Source organism: Gorilla gorilla, chromosome 1, assembly GCF_029281585.2.
Source record: "Gorilla gorilla gorilla isolate KB3781 chromosome 1, NHGRI_mGorGor1-v2.1_pri, whole genome shotgun sequence".
In the NCBI taxonomy this organism is placed as follows: Eukaryota; Metazoa; Chordata; class Mammalia; order Primates; family Hominidae; genus Gorilla; species Gorilla gorilla.
Window position 1 is genome coordinate 10,756,501 of NC_073224.2, and position 21,578 is coordinate 10,778,078.

The following is a 21,578-nucleotide window of genomic DNA, read 5'->3' on the forward strand; positions in this document are numbered from 1 at the left end:
TCTGACAGCTAAGGCACTGGCCCACAGATCTGCGCTCAAGATGAATGCAGGTGAATAAAGGTACATGTGCATGTGAGAGGAAGAAAGGATGGAGGGGCTGGCCGTCATGTTCCTGCCGAGCACACGGGATCCTTGGGTTTTAAAAATACACCTCCCCACCCCGCCCAACACAAATACACAACAGTTATAATCTGAAAGAAAGCACTATAAAACATTTCTTATAAAAGTATTTTTTAATAAATCAATGTATTTCAGTGTTGTAACATGATAGCCCAATGCTATATCAAGGTAGCAAAAGTGAAGATTCCTGGTATTTTGATATAAACACTATGAATGACAGTACACTTGCATTCAACTTCACAAGAAATTATCTTCAGGTCCATGAAGATTCTTTGACAGCTGTAACACTTTTCAAAAAGTAAAGATGTACATGTATTGAAAGAGAAGACAATGAAAGCCTACTAACTGATCTGGGCTCTAAACCATACTGAAGAGAAAGAGATACAATGGTTGTATGGCTAGCTTGCTGAAAAAACATCTAAATCTTTTAAAGAAAATACAGCATATATCAAAGTTACAGAGTAGCTTACAGAAATGGAGTCATAAGGAGACACACAGATTAGAACCCTGAAGCAGTGAATGTGTTTCTACCCGTTTTGTGATGGAAAGAAGCCATGGATATCGAGTCCTGCAGCTGTCTGTGGTGTTGAATCTCCTCATACACACAATGCTACCAATGGACTAAAACCAGAATTCCCTGCTCTGTACAAATGCTGGTGATGGGTAACTTGCTCTATTGCTGTGGGTCAGAGCAACAGCTGGCTGGATTCAGGCATCAGGACGAGGCTAAGATCATACACCACTGCCTTCTACACTCCTACAGAGTCACACTTTCCAAAGCTGATGCTCCCCTTGTAAGGGTTTAAAAAAAAACCCCAAGGGTATTTAAAGCAAACAGCAGAAACCAGAAGCTTCTGACCCTCTAACATGTATTACTGTCCAACCCACCATGAGAAGTATGTTCACCTGGTTACAACAAAGAGGCTCTGTATCATGTGTATATTAGTGGCCAGATTGTTCATATAGGGTTTTTCTTAACAGATTATCAGGTTGAGAATGATTCTTCTTCTCCAAGGGCAAGAAAAAGCTGGCTAAATGCTAGTTAATTAAATCCATTCTCAATTTTGAACTGTAGAGAAGAACCTGACTTGAATGAGATTTTCTAAAGGAAGACATTTCTTGCTCAACCTCAGGTATAATTAGATTATAAGGAATCTCACGTCCAGAATTTTATCTGCTGATTGTTAGTATGGTAATTGGCCTTAGGACACTATTTCTACTAGAACCCTTTACATTATTTTTAAACTCCAAATGCTGCAGATGAAAGTAAATACAACAAAATAACAATAAAATCACTTGTGTGCTGACTTGCTGGATTCTGGTTAAGCACAGATGGGATGTTCCTGATATTCACCAAGAAGTGTCTAACTAATGGCTACTGTGTGTGTGTGTCAGTAGCCCAGGTTTAAATCATATATACTTGAATGACTTAGAAAAAACTGTACTCCTCACATTATTAAAAATATTACAAGCAAACTGTATCCAAGGCTTTGTACTAACCATTTGGGGACAGGACTCTTTCTTTTTAGTGAACAGGTCACTGCTAGAGCCTTAGTGTTTTGCCCTCATTTTTAGACCTGAACCAAGTCGACATCTCATTAAGTTCATATATTCCTTTCTTCTGTCAAACCTCTTGAAACAAGCCTTCTGCCCCTAAAGAACTGAGAGTAATTTGTAAAGGCTTTCCTCTCTGGAAACAGAACAGTCGAAAGCATAAATTAGGTTAAGTGGCTTCATTGTCCTCAGGCTAATGCTTATAACCCAAGGTTTATTTTCCCTATGAACAGGGTGTGCTTACGTTGATAAAATGAAACAAAATCAGCTTATGGAAAAGTTAAAAATATAGTTTACTGAAAGATTATGTATCCTCACACAGAGCAATAGCAAACAATCCAATCTAAAAGTTTAAATAAATGTCAATAATTTTAAAACTATATTTTATATGTATATAAAGCTGAAGTCACTGCCTTGGATAGTGTTACACTGCATCCAATATTTTACGAAGGACATTCATTCTTAAGGCAGAAAAATTGAATTTGACATGTAATGACTTGGTTCTTACATCCAAGGGTCAAACTAGGAGTAGACTGGAGCAGACAGATTCCTTGCTAACAAGGATTTACCTGTGGTGACAGTTTCATTCTTAGAGTATATTACGTAAGAGACATACATTTGAGAGAACATATAAATATGAATCTTAAGACACACAAATATGATTTTTTAACGATTGGTCAATGAGACTAGGCATTCTATTATGATGTGAAATGACTCCCATGACAAACGCCAACATACTCTTTCTGACATGGTACATAAAAAGTATAAAATATCAAAGAACTACTTTTTTGGGGTAGACATTAGATTCTAGTTTTCAAGGTTTAGTATAAAAGGTAGCCTGAATAGTTAAAAGCAGTTGAATGTCAACTCACTGCTACTTGGAAGGCTACCACTTAGGATATTCCCACACCATCAAAATCCTGTGCAAGGAGGAAATACATGTGTATTAAAATAAAAATGAAGCGCCTCCCCCAATACATGTGCAACATACTTGTCAGTTACTACCAAGAATATCTTGAACGAAAACCAGCTAAACTATAAAATGAGTGGCATCAAAGTCAGAGAGACGTAAGAACATACCACCCCGCCTAGGTGGACAGATATTTGGGATGAAAGCAGGTGTTCCATGGGCACCTGGGGAGATGTGCTACTCAGAGTGGAAGGGGGTGTGAAGAGGAACTGGACCCAGGGTTCCAAGCCCTCAGGGCTGTGTGCTCCTTCACCTCAGGCCAGTCTGATTCTCTGCATCCTGGTGCCAACAACTTTAACAAAACAAACACAAATCTAAAAGACCATTCTTAAGCAGGTGATGGTGACTATAACTGTTTAAGTACCTTTTTGTGTGCCTATTTATGCCATAGATCTGGCAATTGTCAGAAGTATACAAAGATTACCTGCCTAATTTTTGAAGACATGAAGATTTTCTTCTTTCACTGTGGCAGGAGTCCATGCAAGATTTGTAAACAGCGATACAAAATACTGTAAACATAACTTAACAGAGCTTGTATAAAACAGAAGAAATAAATCCAGATTTACGAGTGGATAAAAAAAACAGAGGGCAGCTTCTTACAAAGTTCTCCCTCCTGCGCCAAGTGATTTTTTTTGATTACAAATATAATCCTGAGCTGAAAAACTGGGATTTGGGGGAGAGCCATCTTTGCATACAAAATATCTAAAGGATGCTTCTCTGTTTACTTTTCTCTAGTGATATTCGACTGCCAGAGACAGTTCTGAATGTGTGACTTTGGAGACATTTATAGTTTAGTGTGGCGCCCGGGTCTGGAGCCTGCTGCAGTGCTTGCCACGGAAGCGGATGCGGCAGCATCCTCTGCTTCCTCCAGTTCATCCTGGAGTTCTTGGCTGACACTAGACTGCAGAGCTGCGGGCGTGAGCCACTCCTTCGGGAGGCAACTCTGTAGAAAGGGTATACAGGAGCTGAAGTAGGCAAGTCGATTGATCCAGCGAGGAATCTCTTTCCCACAAAGAATCTACAGAAGAGAAAGAGTTCTGTATTAGGTAAGAGAGGTTAAGATTACCTGGTCCACTGCCAGGGAGTGGAGGGTGGGAGGAAGGGGGCGGCGTACAGAGAAGCCACGGCAGACTAGCCTTCAGTGGTGTCACTCCAGGCTTTTGATAACAAGCAGCTCTTTACTCAGGACCTGGGCTCCCTACTGTTGGCTCCATTCCTTCCTTTCTAAAGAACCTTGTCAAGTTGCTTACTTTTCATATCTGTGAAATCAAGCTAATTTCACTTGGCTCCTTTCTTTGATCTCTGCAACTGCTGTGAGACACACTGAAAAGTACTTTGAACACACAGAAGACGCTTGTTAATACAATATATTATTAGAGTAATAGAAGCCCCAGGCAATTGGAAGAGTCAATCTTGGATATTTTCCTATTTGTGAATTCTTCTTTTTCACAGATTCTTTTTGACTTTCCCCTTTCCTCCAGTGTCTATCACTCCATTTTTCCTGGTCTACATTTTACCCCTTTACTTCTCTCCCTGACCCACTTGTTTCAAGGAGCTCATCCTGGTCCAGAAAAAACAGCCTGGGTGATAGAGTGTCTCAAATTAAAAAAAAAAGTGTGGGCCAGGTGCGGTGGCTCACACCTGTAATACCAGCACTTTGGGAGGCTGAGGCTGGTGAATTACGAGGTCAGGAGTTCGAGACCAGCCTGGCCAGTATGGTGAAACCCTGTCTCTACCAAAAATACAAAAAATTAGCCGGGCATGGTGGTGCACACCTGTATTCCCAGATACTCGGGAGGCTGGGGCAGGAGAATCACCTGAACCCGGGAGGCGGAGGTTGCAGTGAGCTGACATCACGCCACTGCACTCCAGCCTAGGCAACAGAGTGAGACTCCGTCTGTCACACACACACACACACACACACACAGTTTTCCCAGATGATGACCTGGCTCTGTGACTCCTCTGCAGAAGCAGGCCTAGAGTCAGACAAGGCATGGAAGCCTGGGCACGCTTCAGTCTCAAGACACTAGCGGGATAGAAACAAGTGCCAGGAGGAATCCCTGCCCGCTGATGATCTGCTGCTTCTATAGTTGCCCACTTCCTGTCCTTATACTGTCCTTAGGACTCTTGAACCCTTCCCCCCCGCTCCTATTTCAAATAGTAAGAACTGGGTCTATTCTGTGCCCCTAACTTTATTCTTTATTATCCTCTTTCTCTTGTGCGGACGATGGACTGGGCTGCCGCCGTTCATGCCCCACTGCCACTTTGTTGTTTTTGCCTCCAATTATACCAAAGATTATGATCATGTGATCTCCAAGTACCATCTTAGATATGTGCATATCTTAGGTAGTAACTTTGGAAAGCGGTTTCACAGTACCTTATGTCTAAAAATTAGCTAAAATTTAATAAGCTGGCACCTATAATTATACAACGTGTACCTTTTCTCCCTAAAAGTTTAGCCCTACCTCTTAATGCTTATTACATTTATTTTAAATAGTATGTCTCTATCTTAACTATAGGGAAAGTGAGATGGTCTCACTTGAGGGAAGGTAGCATGTGCTAACCACTTTTGATTACCAAGCACCTATCACACTGCCTGTGAGTACAGAGAGGTAGACACTTAAAAATATTTCGGCCCAGGGCGGTGGCTCACACCTGTAATCCCAGCACTTTGGGAGGCCGAGGCCGGCAGATCATGAGGTCAGGAGATCGAGACCATCTGGCTAACACAGTGAAACCCTGTCTCTACTAAACATACAAAAAATTAGCTAGGCATGGTGGCGGGCACCTGTAGTCCCAGCTACTGGGGAGGCTGAGGCAGGAGAATGGCGTGAATCTGAGAGGCGGAGCTTGCAGTGAGCCGAGATCGCACCACTGCACTCCAGCCGGGACGACAGAGCAAGACTCTGTCTCAAAAAAAAAAAAAAAAGTGTACATGAGGCCAGGCATGGTGGCTCATGCCTGTAATCTCTGTACTTTGGAAGTCCAAGGCAGGAGGATTGAGACCAGGAGTTCAAGACCACCCTGGGCAACATAGTAAGACCTTGTTTACACACACACACAAATTTGCTGGGTATGGTGGTGTGTGCCTGTAGCCTCAGCTACTTGGGAGGCTAGGGCAGGGGGATTGCTCGGGCCCAGGAGGTTGAAGCTGCGGAGAGCCAAGACTGTGCCACTGCACTACAGGCTGGATGACAAAGTGAGATTCCATCTCAAAAACAAAACAAACAAAAAAGAATGTATATCAACTACATCTGCTCTTAAAAACACTGCCAAACAGGCCGGGCAGGTGAGGTGGTATCTTATGCCTGTAATCCCAGCACTTTGGGAGGCAGAGGTAGGTGGATCACTTGAGGTCAGCAGTTTGAGACCAGCCTGGCCAAGATAGTGAAACCTCATCTCTACTAAAAATACAAAAATTAGCCAGGTGTGGTGGCACACACCTGTAATCACAGCTACTCAGGAGGCTGAGGCAGGAGAATCGCTTGAACCCAGGAGGCAGAGGTGGCAGTGAGCCGAGATCGTGCCACTGCACTCCAGCCTGGGTGACAGAGCAAGACTTCGTCTCACAAAAAAAAAAAAAAAAAAAAGCGCTGGCAAACAAATATTACATTGTACTTTACACCTGGGACATATTTAGGGCTATCTGCCTATTTAGAGGTTAATCATGTAAGTCATGACTAAGACTATTTAGTTAATGTGATAGCGACTGTTGCCTATTCAACAGCCATTTCCCTCATTCTCCTTCCCAAGTCCTAATTTCATTCAGTAATCTACCCTCCTCCATATATCCATGTGCTACAGGTGAAGCTGACTTCATTCCAACCCCTGAGGGTGTGGCTTGATTAGCCTACAACAGAGTCCTATCTATAGCCACTTGGTTTTGTAGATAGTTTTACTGAAACACAGCCGTGTCTATTGGTTTATGTATCGCCTATACCTCTTAGGCTACAATGGCAGAGGCAGAGTTGGGACTATGAATAGTCCACAAGCCTAAAATATTAATTATCTGGCTCTTTCAAATAAAAGTGTACCAATCCTTGGTCAAGCCAATTATTTATTTATTTATTTATTTTTTGAGATGGAGTGTTGGTCTGTTACTGAGGCTGGAGTGCAGTGGCACAATCTGGGCTCGCTGCAATCCCCACCTCCCAGGTTCAGGCGATCCTCTTGCCTCAGCCTCCCGAGTAGATGGGATCATAGGCATGTACCACCACACCTGGCTAACTTTTGTATTTTTAGTAGAGACGGCGTTTCACCATGTTGGCCAGGCTGGTCTCAAACTCCTGACCTCAGGTGATCCGCCTGCCTCAGCCTCCCAAAGTGTCGGGATTACAGGCGTGAGCCACCGTGCCCAGCCAAGCCAATGTTTTTAAAACTTTGAGTCATGACCCATTAGTAGGTCATTTAGCATTGCTACCTGAATTTTTAAAACAAAACAGATTGTAGGTAGCGAGGTAACCATGACACATCTTAGTTACATGCCTGTGTGTGTGTAAACTGGGTCACAATGCAAAATGTATTTCTTAGGTGGCTAGTGATCAAATAGTATTTGGTTTATATAGCAAAATGAAATTTTGCATTTAAGCTCCAATCCAGCAATCCCTCTTCTAGAAAATCAAGCGTACACATATAGTGGTAAAAATAAAAAGATGTATGTACAGGGTTATTCATTACAACACTTTTTGTAACAGCAAAAGACTAAAATTAACCAAGTGCCATTAACAGGTTGAATAAATTATGGTACATCCACACAAGGAAGATTATTCAGCTAAAAAAAGTAGTGAGGAATATTTCTATATGCTGTTACAGAATGTACTCCAGGATATACTATTAGTGAAAAAAGCAAAATGGAGAAAAGCATATATAGGATGCTCCCAAAATATAATAGTGGAACAGGCAGAGAATAAAATTTATAGACATTCCCATTCCAAAAGGGAGAAAATGGAAGGAAGAAAGGAGTTACTAGTCCCAAACAATTCTGGACTCCAACAAGGCAACGTCCATTAGGTTTCAAGGCCTGGGAATAATCTTCTATGGCCCTTGGCTCTGCCATCTGGAGATTCTATCCTCTGAATCATCCTTTTTCTCCAGCCAATTACCTGCCTATAGAATTTTGACAGTCAAAGCATCTTAATTTTGTCCCCTCTCTGTCTCTTTCAGTCCAAGCTGGCAGTGTTTCTGCTAATATACCATTCTCCAAACATTGTGGATCTCTTGCATATGTCATGGGATTGACTCCATTAGAAAAGATGTTCCTCCACAGATCTTTCCTGAATAATCCCATCTCCATTCTTGGTTTCTGTCGAGATGGTTGAGATGATCCACGAGTCACATATTTAATTTCTTCAGCAGTTGGGGGGTGGGGGGGGGAAGGTGGTCCAGTCATGCCCTTGGCTTTCTCTGTAGCATCCTTTCCTAATAGTGAAGCTCCTAATTTCACATCTTTTGCAATTTAGATAGGCTGAAAAATTTCCTAAATCATTAAATGTTGATTCCTTCTTGTGCTTTAATAGTTCTTCCCTCTATTGTTGTTCTCACATTTTACTATAAGCAACAAGGCAGGCTGCACCTTCTACACTTTGCTTGGAAATCTCCTCAGCTAAATATCATAACCACACAGAAATAAATAACCACACAGAAATAAATTCCAATAAACTGTAAAACACATGAATTTTACTGTATCTATTAAGTCACAATCTAAAGATGAAAGAACAACAAAAAACCTTAACCTTCTATACTCATATTGGTGGTGCTTATGGTAACACTATTATTCTACAGCTGTTTTAGGTACAGAGGAGTAAAACAAATGAGCAATTATGTTTCTTGTTGCTGAGAATTTAGATTTTTGACATGGGATAGATAAAATGTAGCTATCTCATTGATGAGGTTAAGTAAAAATGCTGTAGCCCAAATTTGTAGTAGAAACGTCACTATGAACCTGTAAAGAAGTCCTAGTTTCATCTACTGGTGGGGATGAGGAGCTAGAAACAATTATCAATTCAGTAGTAGTGAGCAACCTGAATGCCCAGATAAAAGTTTCTAAATATTTGCTATTAGAAGGAAACAGTTCTGAGGTAGAAAATATGTAGATGAGCCTGGAATATCTTGTCATACCAGATAACAAAAGGCTGTAGAAGATTATTAGGGACAAATCAAAAGACTTATGAGCCAACTTGAAGAGGCTCCCATGCATCAAAGATGGGACAAAAACAGTCATTACACTGATCTGAAACGTAAAATACTTTTAAATCTGGGGAGGAGATATTCACGATGCTAAATTTTCAAAACAAAAAATATTTTGTGGGGAGAAAAAAACCACTTAGAGAATACTAGGGAACTGTGTCAGGGATGCCCAAGACCCAGTTTTTCCACCTCGAGATTTGATGATTTTAGAGGACTCACAGGACACAGCATATAGCTGCATTCACAGGTATGACTTATCACAGCGAAAGGGTATGAAACAAAATTGGCAAGCGAAAAGGTGCATGGGGTAAAGTGTAGAGGAAAACAGGTTTCCACTCCAGCCTGAAAACTTAGTTTGAGTTTTTGTTTCAGAGGGACTACCTGAAGACAGTCAGTTCCATGTTAGTCCATGACATCAGGTTATCAGCCTCACGACTGTGGATGACATCTGGAGGTGTTCCGTGTGGGAAGTGCAGGAGCTGAGGTCACTCCCTGCTCTCATAGGTTTGAGCACAGGCTCAGCAGGCTGTTTGAATTCAAAGTGCTTGCAGCATCTTAAAAAGGTAGCATGGAAGTTTTTAGGAAGAGGGGAAAGGCAGTATTGAAAAACAAAGATGATCAGTCTTTGCCTCCTTTGAGATTCCCTAGGTGCCAGGGTTTGTTTTTTGTTGTTGTTACAAAATCAGTATGTCCCATTTAGCAGTGATAGCTTCACATTTAAAAAACTGTCCTCTACTCTCATCCAGACCTTTTGTCTGGAAGGGATATATTAAAGCGGGACAAAAGTTTTCACAGAATTTTTTTTTTTTTTTTTGAGACAGAGTCTCACTCTGTTGCTAGGCTGGAGTGCAGTGGCACAATCTCAGCTCCCTGCAACCTCCCCCTCCTGTATTCAAGGAATTCTCCTGCCTCAGCCTCCCAAGTAGCTGGGACTACAGGTCCGCGCCACCATGCCCGGCTAATTTTTGTATTTTTAGTACATCCTGTTGGCCAGGATGGTCTCGATCTCTTGACCTTGTGATCCGCCTGCCTGGGCCTCCTAAAGCATTGGGATTACAGGCATGAGCCACCGCACCTGGCCAGAAAATATTTTTATATAATGTAACCAGAAAGACATGCCATTTTCAGAACTGGTCAGAATTAAATCCTGAATTTTCAAAATATTTCAAAATGGTTTTAGAGAGCCACTCACTGCTTTCCTCCTGATCATTCATTTAGTAAGTGGCCTATAGCATCATTCCGTTTCTGGAGACAGCTGCATTTAGTAATCAAACTGCGTTACTAAGGTGTGTGCACCAGTAGAAAGGTAGCAGAGTAGTGGCAAACTGGTAAGTCCACTGTTGCAAACGGCAGCTAGTCCAGAAGTCCCAAGTAAACACAGTGAAACTTTCCTGAGAGGTGGAGAGTAAGATGGGTAGGCACAGGGGTCACAGTCCTAGTGATATGCTTTCCCCTCAACATGTAGCTTTTGTCAATAATCACAAGTTAGGAATGTAATCAGTCCCTGTATCAGAAATACAGAACAGATCAGCATTTCGACTTCGTATGGTCCCACCAGAGAAGCCGGTTCCCATGGACACCTGTGATAATCCACGTAGTTCCATCAACATCCATGTTTTTATAGTGAAGAGCCCCACAGAGGGGTATCCTGAATCTGCCTTGATCCCCAAGTAGAAGTCTTCTTCCCTGAGCCTGTATCTCTTTCAGTTTAACACAGCTTGTGCTAAGACTGAAATAGTGTGTAGGAGGCAATGTCAAGTTTTAGCTCAAGCGTCAAGTCCAAGCAACTAGGATCTATGAATTCAGAATTCCAAAATATGCCAGAGACTTTTCTTTGGCAGCAGTAAAGCTGAGATGCTGAAGGGCCAGTCATGTTTCCAAGGCCAAGCAAAAAGCAAAGCTTTCCTAAGTGCTTTCTAAGACCCACTCAAAATTATGCACATCAGGCTAGAAAATCACCAGCCTCTAGGGTCAGACATCTGATTTTATATGAGCTCACTTGCAATTAAAAACTGCTTTAAAAATGTTTAGAAGTGTATGTCTTCCTTTTTCCAGAGGCTCCAATGGGCAAAAATCATAGTAAATATCATCGGCTGTGAGACATATTTTGCTTTCAACAAAGGATTTAAATTTCCGTCTATCCTACAGCAGCAAAAAGCAAGGAAGTTGTGTCCCGCTAACAACTTCTTTGCCGCATTGCCTTACTGAGCTAATCCCCCTCGCATCTGCGACATTACAAGCATAAAACATTTTACATCAACTTCTATCGTATATCCATAGATGTAATAACTGCAAAATACAAGGCCATTAACTGCCCCCGCTACCCCACCCCGGCCCGGCACCTTCCTCACTGCAGATGTATTCGACCCCTTGCAGTAAATTTAGCAAAAGGTTTAATATTACAGTTGCGGAGGAGACCCTATCTGGAATGGGGTTGAGGGCGTGCAGGTAGGCTAACAACTGAAGGATGTCCTCTGCCCTTTTTTACTTTGCTCCAGCCCTGAGAACTGATTCAACCTTTTTTCCTCCTACTTGTGAGGAAAGAGTGCCATAAATGTTTAACATTTTTGGCCCAACCAAAGCTCATCTTTGGGAATTTTTGGGCCTTTTTTCTTTCTTCCGGGAGGAGAGAACAAAAACTGAAGGTATTACCTGGGCTACACTTCTTTTTTCTCCTCACTGTAACCAGCATGGCCAAAAGTAGCCAGGTGATCTAGCAAGTCAGTTCTCCTGGAGTTGGATCTATCATTTGAAATTTGACAGGTAACTTTTACCTTTCATAACAGGCAACAGCTCAGCTGCTATTTCATATCATGGATAACTCCACAGCCATCCAGGCATCAAAGGTTTTCCATACCTCTACCCATTTCATCCTTTCTTTTCTCAGTCCCTTTTTTTTTTTTTTGAGACAGAGGCTCCCTCTGTCACCCAGGTTGGAGTGCAGTGGCATGATCTCAGCTCATTGTAACCTCCACCTCCTGAGTAGCTGGGATTACAGGTGTGTACCACACGCCAGGCTAATTTTTTACATTTTTGGTAGAGACGGGGTTTCACCAAGATGGCCAGGCTGGTCTCAAACTCCTGACCTCAAGTGATCTGCCCGCCTCAACCTCCCAAAATGCTGGGATTACAGGCATGAGCCACCGTGCCTTGCCAGTCCTTCTGTTATATTTCTGTGAGTCAAAGGTCTCCACAACCGCCCCGTTTTGGTGATTTGCTAGGACTCAGGAATCAGCATCGCATACTCATGACTATGACTTATTACAACAAAAAGATACAAAACAAAATCAGCAAAAGGAAAATATACACGGGGCAAAGTCCAGAGGAAAGCAGGCACAAGCTTTAAGGATCCTCTCCTAATAGAGTCAGGTAGGATGTGCATGCTTAATACCCCCAGCAATGGTCTGTGACAACATATGTGAAATGTCTACCAGGGAAGATCATTACAGACTCAGAACCCGAGACTTCTATTGGGGGCTGGTCATGCAGGCGTCCTCTGCCAAAATCCCAGAGTCCCAGAGGGAAAGCAGGTTTTCAGCATAAACCAAATTAGTTGTACAAACAGGTTAGGCAAAGGGAGCCACTCTTCTCAGTTCTGGGAATGATGAGAACCTTACAGAAGTCCAAGCTCGCAGATGCCAGCTCAGGACCAATCCTGCAGGCAGGCCTTTCTAAGGACAGCAGTTTTAGGCCTATGATGTTAGTTAACTCTTCTGTACAGGAACCAACTTGTTTTTTGAAAACAAGTAAAGGGGGGAAAAAAAGCATCTATCTTGCCCTATCACCCAGGCTGGAGTGCAGTGGTACCATCTTGGTTCACTGCAACGTCTGCCTCCTGGGCTTAAGCCATCCTCCTACCTCAGCCTCCCAAGCAGCTGGGACTACAGGCACACACCACCGTGCCTAGCTAATTTTTGTATTTTTTGTAGACGGGGTTTTGCCATGTTGCCCAAGCTGGTCTTGAACTTGTGTGCTCAAGCAACCTACCCGCCTCAGCCTCCCAAAGTGCTGGGATTACAGGCATGAGCCACTGTGCCCAGCTATCTTGCCTTTTCTATGGGGAATGTATCTCAGGGTGACCAGCTGTATGAACTTTTGTTTAGATTTGGATTCAAACTAACCGTTAAAAAATTATGACAATTGGGGAAATCTGAACGTTGTTTATTTGGATAATATTAAGAAATAGTGTTAATTTGTGGAGTGATAACATAATTTTAGGAGTTAATTTTAGGAGTGATGACATAATGTGGTTATGCTAAAAAGAATCTTTATCTTTTAGAGATACAGAGTGAAATATTTATAATTGAAATTAGGCCAGGTGCAGTGGCTCACGCAGGTAATCCCAGGATTTTGGGAGGCTGAGGTGGGAGGATTGCTTGAGTCCAGGAGTTCCAGACCAGCCTGGGCAATATAATGCAACTCCATCTTCACAAAAAATACAAAAGCTGTACATAGTGGCATGTACCTGTAGCTCCAGCTACTTGGGAGGCTGAGGCAGGAGGCTCACTTGAGCCTGAGTTCCCAGCTGCAATGAACTATGATCACATTACTGCACCCCAGCCTGGGCAACAGCAAGACCCTATCTCTAAATGAAATCTGGGATTTGTTTCAAAACAATTTGGGGCTGGAGTGGTATCTAAGTTACAGTTATACAGGGGCTCATTATATTATTCTACTTTTATATGTTTTGAATTTTCTACTGAAAATATTAATTTTACTTATTTTTTTCAGATGGAGTTTTGCTCCTGTTGCCCAGGATGGAGTGCAACAGCACCATCTCTGCTCACTGCAACCTCTGCCTCCTGGGTTCAAGCGATTCTCCTGCCTCAGCCTCCTGAGTAGCTGGGATTACAGGTGCCCGCCACCACGCCCAGCTAATTTTTATATTTTTAGTTAGAGATGAGGTTTCAACACATTGGCCAGGATGGTCTTGATCTCTTGACCTTGTGATCCCCCGACCTTGGCCTCCCAAAGTGCTGGGATTACAGGTGTGAGCCACCATGCCTGGCCGAAAATATTAATTTTAAAAAGACATTTAGATTAGACGAGTGGCATTTAGTAATGGTATGCCAGTCCTTTTGCTAGTGAGAGGTTCATAATTAGGCATCTGACACAATTCTGGCTGTAAAACATGGCTGCTTTTGGAAGGCTAGGGAAAAGGGAGTTCCAGAAAGAGTTCCACTGTTTCCAAAGGGAGAGAGACATGGTCTTCCTCTGGTTGTTGTGTTAAAATTGTTGCCTCCATCTGAAACCATAAAGGGAGCTGGCCTGCCGGTGGGGCCAACATCCCAAGGATGGCAGCTTAGAGAAATGAATAAAGACCTTACATCCCTATGACACTCACAGTTGAGACACTGACCACATTGGAATGGAGCCTGCCTTATTCTGGACTTGTTTTATAACATAACGTTTCCTTGATGTTTAAGCCAATTAGCACCCAATTCGAAGGGACCTATCTTGCAGAGTAGAGGCTGGCAAACTTTTTCTGTTAAAGGTCAAACAATAAATATTTTGGGCTTTATAGGCCATAAATCTTTGCTGCAGCTACTCAACTCTGCCACTGCAGCCGGAAAGCAGTCAAGGAAACAGGTAAACAAATAAGCATGGCTGTGTTCTGATAAAACTTAATGAATCTCTCTGGTCTTAGCCACAGAAGCAAGGTGATGAAGGCAACGTCATCGTTTGGAAAGCGTCGCAATAAGATGCACACGTGCCACTGCTGTGGCTCTAAGGCCTACCACCTTCAGAAGTTGACCTGTGGCAAATGTGGCTACCCCGCCAAGCGCAAGAGAAAGTATAACTGCAGTGCCAACGCTAAAAGACAAAATACCACCGGGACTGGTCGAATGAGGCGCCTAAAAATTGCAGACCGCAGATTCAGGCACAGATTCCGTGAAGGAACAACACCTAAACCCAAGAGGGCAGCTGCTTGCAGCATCCAGTTCATCTTAAGAATTTCAACGATTAGTAATGCAATAAATGTTCTGGTTTAAAAAAAAAAATTTTATGAATACTAAAGTTTGAACTTTACATAATTTATACATGTCACCATATAGTACTCTTTTGGCTTTTTTCAGTCCTTAAAAAGAATGTAAAAACCATTTTAGCCTGCAGGCTGTACAAGGACAGATGACACGCTGGTGTTGGTTCAAAGGCCAGGCTATAGTAGTTTGCTAATCCCTGCTGTAGAGGAAGCATCGGAACTGATAACATTACGGTGTTAAATGATAATTCTTAGAATTTTTAAGAACAATATTAACAGAAAAGTACATATAAACAATCAATTATTAATATAGTGATGATTTTGCTTATTTGCAACTGGTTATGACATACGTCCCCACACTATGTTGTCAAAGATATAAAAGCATACCAGTTTTACTAAACTTCATTAGAGTGCCTAATATTAATTTGCTTGTCTTCGTTATATGGGAGTTGCATCTATCATTTCAAATTCCAAAGGTAGCTTTTACATTTCACAATCGGCAAGAGCTGATATTTCCATTTAATGGAATATATACCATATTTTATTAAAATAGCTCCTTATCCCTCACTATCCAGAATTCTAGTTCCAGCACTGCCACCAAAAGGCTAGGTAACCTTGGGTCAAGTCACTTAACTTCTGGGTCTTCCAGCTTAACAATTCAGCGCTAGGCCAGGCGCCGTGGCTCACGCCTGTAATCCCAGCACTTTGGGAGGCTGAGGCGGGCGGATCACTTGAGGTCAGGAGTTCGAGACCAGCCTAACCAACATGGAGAAACCCTGCCTCTACTAAAAACACAAAATTAGCCAGGCGTGGTGGCGGGTGCCTATAGTCCCAGCTACTCGGGAGGCTGAGGCAGGAGAATCACTTGAACCTGGGAGGCAGAGGTTGTGGTGAGCCAAGATGGTCCCACTGCACTCCAGCCTGGGTGACAAAGAGCAAAACTCCATCTCAAAAAAAAAAAAAAAAAAAAACAAAAAAACAATTCAGCACTCATATGGGGAAAAGCATAAAAACTGTGGCCTAAAAAGATGGCTCCAGGGACATCTAGAATTGCTCTTTGGGCCCCAAATGCAAAATGGTTTTGGGGTTAGACCAGGGCTGATGTGGTGGTATAGATGCTCAATAACGTTCTTAATGTTTTTGAAGGACAGAATAAATTAGAACCAGAGGAAGTAATGATAAAATATAATAAGCACTGGAGTAAGAAGTCCGGTCTAGTCTGAATTCTCCATGACAATCTTCTTTGATAAGTCATTTTCCCAATTGGGGTCTGTTTCCTTGTCTGAAAAATAGAGTGGATTAGGATGCTGTCTATTTCTCCACTAATTTTAGCACTCAATAGATCTTTGAAAGCATTCCATACAAATGTAATGTCTGGGGTCAAGAAAGCTCAGAACTACCTTCCCCCTGCCTGAAGACTGACTAGGTCACTTCTACGGTACTGATGCATCCGCTAGACTAGAGTGTTTCTTGAACCTTCACGTTTGTATGAGTCATCTGGGGATCTTGTTAAAGTGAAGATTTGCATTCAGTATATCTCTGGTGGGGCAGAGATAATACATATCTCACAAATTACTAGGAGATGCTGATGCTGCTGGTCCATGAAACACACTTTGAGTAGCATGGTAACAGTCTGTGAGAGTTGTCTGAAAGCTGTATTGTAGAAGCCATGAGGGAAGTAAAAAGGGCCAAGGAACGAAGCATTTCTGCAGAGGAGGTCACTGAAATAGCAGCTCGTTTTCTCCTTTACACCCTTCACAATTTCTGTGGTACCTAGATGCTGCCACTGCAACCATCTGCTAAGAATCAGAAAGCTGGGAAGCTGTTTCAAGTGCCAATTCTCTAGACCTTATTTTATAATCTTTTTAATTTCTTTCCTCCATTTTCTTTTTATAGTTCTTTAATTTTGACCTAGTTTTGATCTTCTGCTTGGGATTCAAGAATTGAGAAGGCAAGTAAGTGCCTATGTGTTATGTTAGCAGAAGAAAATTTCAAGATGGAAGACACGAATTACTTATTAATAAGAGCCAGAAAAAAAAATTCAGCAAAAGAGAAACCTTAGTGGCTAAGAAGCAGAAGTTTCTAGGCATTTACTTTTTTAAAGTGAAAGTTTCAGGTTATAATAAAATAGAGTAAGAAGGGACCATTATTTGTACTTCCTCTCTACCCACTGCAAAGTAATGAATAGAACTACCATTTAAAACTGTGCGGACTCTCAAGTTACCAACTCTGGAAAGGTCATTCATACAAGGTTGAAATACAATACCATATTTCATACAACACAAAAAATCGGAAAAGAAGTGAATCAAGATCGAATATAGTGGGATATCAAGTATAGTGGGATAGCAAATATTTATTTGAAGAACTTTTAGGATAAAATTTAGTTTACCTCTGATAAAGCTGAAGAAAAATGATTGCAGTTTTTATGCATTAAATGATAAGCATTGCCTTTGTATTCTTTTCCCAGTTCTTCTACAATTTTTTCTATATCATCTTCTAGGAAGTCCGTGCTCCCTAAAACAACAGCTTCTCTTAAAGAACAAAAAGAAAAAAAAGAGAAAGAAAAATAAGGACATAGTTGTGTCAAATATTTATAAAAAGCATGTTTAAATACTTGCTTATTTCCAGGAATATTATGATTGACATAACAAATCAGGGTTAATATAACAAGACTAAAAGTGAAACAAGATACTTTAAAAGTCCTATTTTAGTTTCTACTTTTCTGCAATAAACTCTTAAGTATATTACCTATGAATACTACAAAAGCACAAGTCATTTTCTTTATGAAATATATGTCCTTATGTAACATGTAATATTACAGTTATTTTCACAACTATTGTATTAGCAGTTATATTATTAGGGAACCAGATCCATGCTGCAAATATTCCTGCATAATTTCACTTGCCATTTAAGGGCTGGCCATAATGTCACCTAGAAACAAACTTTTAAGTTATCTGTCACTGTGCTGCAATGAGACAAACTGTCAAACCTGACTAAACATTTTTTAAAAAGAAGGACCCTGGCCGGGTATGGCGGCTCACGCCTGTAATCCCAGCACTTTGGGAGGCCGAGGTGGGCAGTCAAGAGTTCAAGACCAGCCTGGCCAACACGGTGAAACCCCCGTCTCTAAAACAATACAAAAATTAGTCGGGCATGATGGCAGGTGCCTGTAATCCCAGCTACTCGGGAGGCTGAGGCAGAAGAATCGCTTGAACGCAGGAGGCGGAGGTTGCAGTGAGCCGAGATCGTGCCACTGCACTCCAGTCAGGGTGACAGAGCAAGACTCCATCTCTAAACAAACAAAAATAAAAAGGACTCCAAACTACTACCTTGGAAAGGCGACAGACATTATCCAAGAGAAAGTGGAATTTCAGTCAGATAAAAGGCATCCAAGAAACCTGAAAATACTTAGAAAATCCTTTTATCAAGTAGTCTTGCCAAAAGAGAGCCCGAAGGAGTGGATTCAGGATGGTATCATAGCACTTACGTGCGAAAATCTTTCAATTCAGTGATAGGCTAAGAGAACTATGAACTTAGTAGAGGGCTTAATGTGTAGCTCTCTACTGAAGTTTAATGTTGGAACCTCATTTCACTGTCTCTTTTTCACTTGGCAAGCCATCTATTATAGGCCCAGAAGTTTAAAGCTCCTTGAAACTCACATTCTAAATATCACTTTTTTTTTTTTTTTGGTGAGATGGAGATTTACTCTTGTTGCCCAGGCTGGAGTGCAATGGCGCGACCTCAGCTCACCGCATCCTCTGCCTCCCAGGTTCAAGCAATTCTCCTGCCTCAGCCTCCCGAGTAGCTGGGATTACATGCATGCACCACCATGCCTGGCTAATTTTATATTTTTAGTAGAGACGGGGTTTCACCGTGTTGCCCAGGCTGATCTCGAACTCCTGACCTCAGGTTATCCGCCTGCCTTGGCCTCCCAAAGTGCTGGGATTACAGGCATGAGCCACTGCACCCGGCCCTAAATATCACTTTAAATACAAACCTCAATTAAGGAATGAAAATTTTATTATTAACATTTATATTCTCATTCTCAGCAAACTATCACAAGGACAGAAAACCAAACACCGTATGTTCTCACTCATAGGTGGGAACTGAACGATGAGAACACTTGGACACAGGGCAGGGAACGTCACACACCAGGGCCTGTCATGGGGTGGGAGCCTGGGGGAGGGATAGCATTAGGAGAAATACCTAATGTAAATGATGAGATGATGGGTGCTGCAAACCAACATGACACATGGATACCTATGTAACAAACCTGCACGTTGTGCACATGTACCCTAGAACTTAAAGTATAAATCAAAAAAAATTATATTCTCACTGCTTTTTATTACTCATAAGACACCAGTGAACACTTACATCCATATATTTTAGGTTTATCATTACATGTAATACATGTACCTTAACAATGGATTCTACGCTAATCAACTGTTTAATTATTTCAAACGTGTAAAGTGTCCCTTTCATTGGGACAATAAATACATTTTTAATTTGCTAGGTAGGTCACAATAAAACTTTTTCTCCTTTCAAACAGGAGATTGAGGGGAAGAAATCATTAGAAAGGAGTTTCCTGGGCTGGGCGTGGTGGCTCACGCCTGTAATCCCAGCACTTTGGGAGGCCGAGGCAGGTGGATCACCTGAGGTCAGGAGTTCAAGACTAGCCTGGCCAACATGGTGAAACTCCGTCTCTACTAAAAATACAAAAAATTAGCTGGGCGTCGTGGTGCACGCCTGTAATCCCAGCTACTTGGGAGCCTGAGGCAGGAGAATCGCTTGAATCTAGAAGGCGGATGCTGCAGTGAACTGAGATCACGCCACTTCTCTCCAGCCTGGGAGACAGAGTGAGACTCCATCTCAAAAAAAAAAGGAAAAGAAATGGGTTTCCTGAGGCAAACTTGAGTTATATAAAATGTCAGCAATTAAAACAAAGAGACATTTTTAACTTCTTGGGTTTGTTTTGATTTACAGAATGAATTCTGTATACCTGAAAACAAGCTATGGCACCTAAGACAGTGTAATAAAAATTATCCTCCCTACTTACTTAAATTTAAATGTTTCTCCTAGTTCAGAAGCATTTCCTGGGGAAATTTCAAATATTCCAGAAAAGGGGTAAGGATGGCCACCATAAGCAAATTCTGAAAAGAGAAAACTCATGATTTTTAGTATGTATCACATAAAATTTAACCAGAATGCTGAATTAGCTTTAATAATTGAGGATAACAGTGACACCATCTAAATATTTTTCAGTTTATAAAATGCTTTCACAAATATCTCACTTAGCTATTACTCGTATAAACAGTTGTCACAAAAGACCCGAAACTCAAATAACAGAAGACACTCAAAGATATTCTTGCCTGCCATATTTCCCTTTCTTATCATGGCAGGAAGAGAGTGACCAACACACAGAGGTAAATACAGTTCTCTCTGCCTGTCTATATCATGCCAGTCTAGGCAGGTGGTCAGTTCAGTGTTTTGCCACTTTCTAAGTTAAAGTGATCCAATTTCAAACACGTATCTTACTGGAGAAACTGTCTAGTAACAGTGAGTTTCATGGTTTCTGGGATAAAGACTATTGGTTTATCTTTGAGTAGGGTGGAACATTACCAAACCTAAAACACTACTCAATTCTATTCATTTAAGAAAAAAATAAACTGCCAAATTAACACACATACCCATCCACCCTCCCATCCAATCTCCACAGCAAGTCTTTTAGCTAGGATAAACTATTTTTTGACTGTACATCCAATACAAAATGTACATCAGATACAAACTCTGGAGAACAAAATGGAGAATAATTTTAGATAAAAAATTCCTGTAATTTTCTGTTATTTCACTTAGATATTTCAGTGGCTAAGTCTTAGTAGACAAATTTAAAGAATTCCAAACCATGCTTAAATCAACTTCATCACTTTAAAAATATACCTTAAAAGGTCTTAGAACAAAGCACAGGAAAGAACAGGCAGATACTAAATTTACTTTTAATTCAGACCTGTTCAAAAAAAGCAAAGATGTAGTTTGAGAAATAAAGTGGCTATTTTGAAATATAATTTTTAAAGTTTTTTAGTGACAAAATTTTACAAAATATTGTAGATTATCAGGTTGGAAAGGATAAGATTATATTTGGATTCTTAACTTTCTCAATTATAGTAAGGAAAGTCACAGACCCATTCTTTTATTTAAAAAGCAATCACTAATTTTCAGGAATATATTAATATTTGATTCTAGCTTTACTAAATTTACATGAACATGTTTTGAAACATGTTTCTAATTATTACTAATAATTTTATGAAGGGGAGCAATGATTAGGCAGATAATAGAGCCATGGACTAGCATACAAGAACATTTGGGTTCAAGTTTGAGTTAATTATTAGCATTATGACTTCCAGCAGGTTTGGGCCTCAGTTTCTTCAGCTGAAAAACGGAGAAGATGGCACCTGCCCTTACCTAACCCACCATGATCGTGTGGTTCAAAACTTGATGGCATTTTAAGAACGGTAACACATCACACAAATTCAACAAATACAAACGCAAATTTGGCAAAAGCCAAATCAACCAAAAGAGTAACCCCACAAACTATGATCCCACCCACAGCAATACTCCCAAGCATGAAACTTTCAGCAAGAGCCCCTCAGTATTTCCTGGGATTATTTGGTAGATGCAAACTTTCAAGTAAAATACAGCTTAAATGGCAGATTTTTATAGCCAACATTTAATATGCTAAACTTCACCTGGAAGCAGGTAAAATGGAAT

The 21,578-nt window shown here is 41.2% G+C and overlaps 1 protein-coding gene across 3 annotated transcripts in view; it reads right to left on the reverse strand.

The window, feature by feature from the left end:
• Nucleotides 1-214: 214 nt before the first annotated feature.
• The window catches only part of DESI2 (desumoylating isopeptidase 2), a 59,109-nt gene continuing 37,745 nt past the window's right edge, over nt 215-21,578 (reverse strand). For all 3 annotated transcript variants that reach the window (XM_019032408.4, XM_055373872.2, XM_055373883.2), the window contains 3 exons: nt 19,870-19,963; nt 17,203-17,344; nt 215-3,662 (listed from right to left, as the gene is read on the reverse strand). In XM_019032408.4, coding sequence (XP_018887953.1) covers nt 3,429-3,662; nt 17,203-17,344; nt 19,870-19,963 — 470 coding nt within the window. In that variant the 3' untranslated portion in view covers nt 215-3,428. The remainder of the gene's footprint in view (nt 3,663-17,202; nt 17,345-19,869; nt 19,964-21,578) is intronic.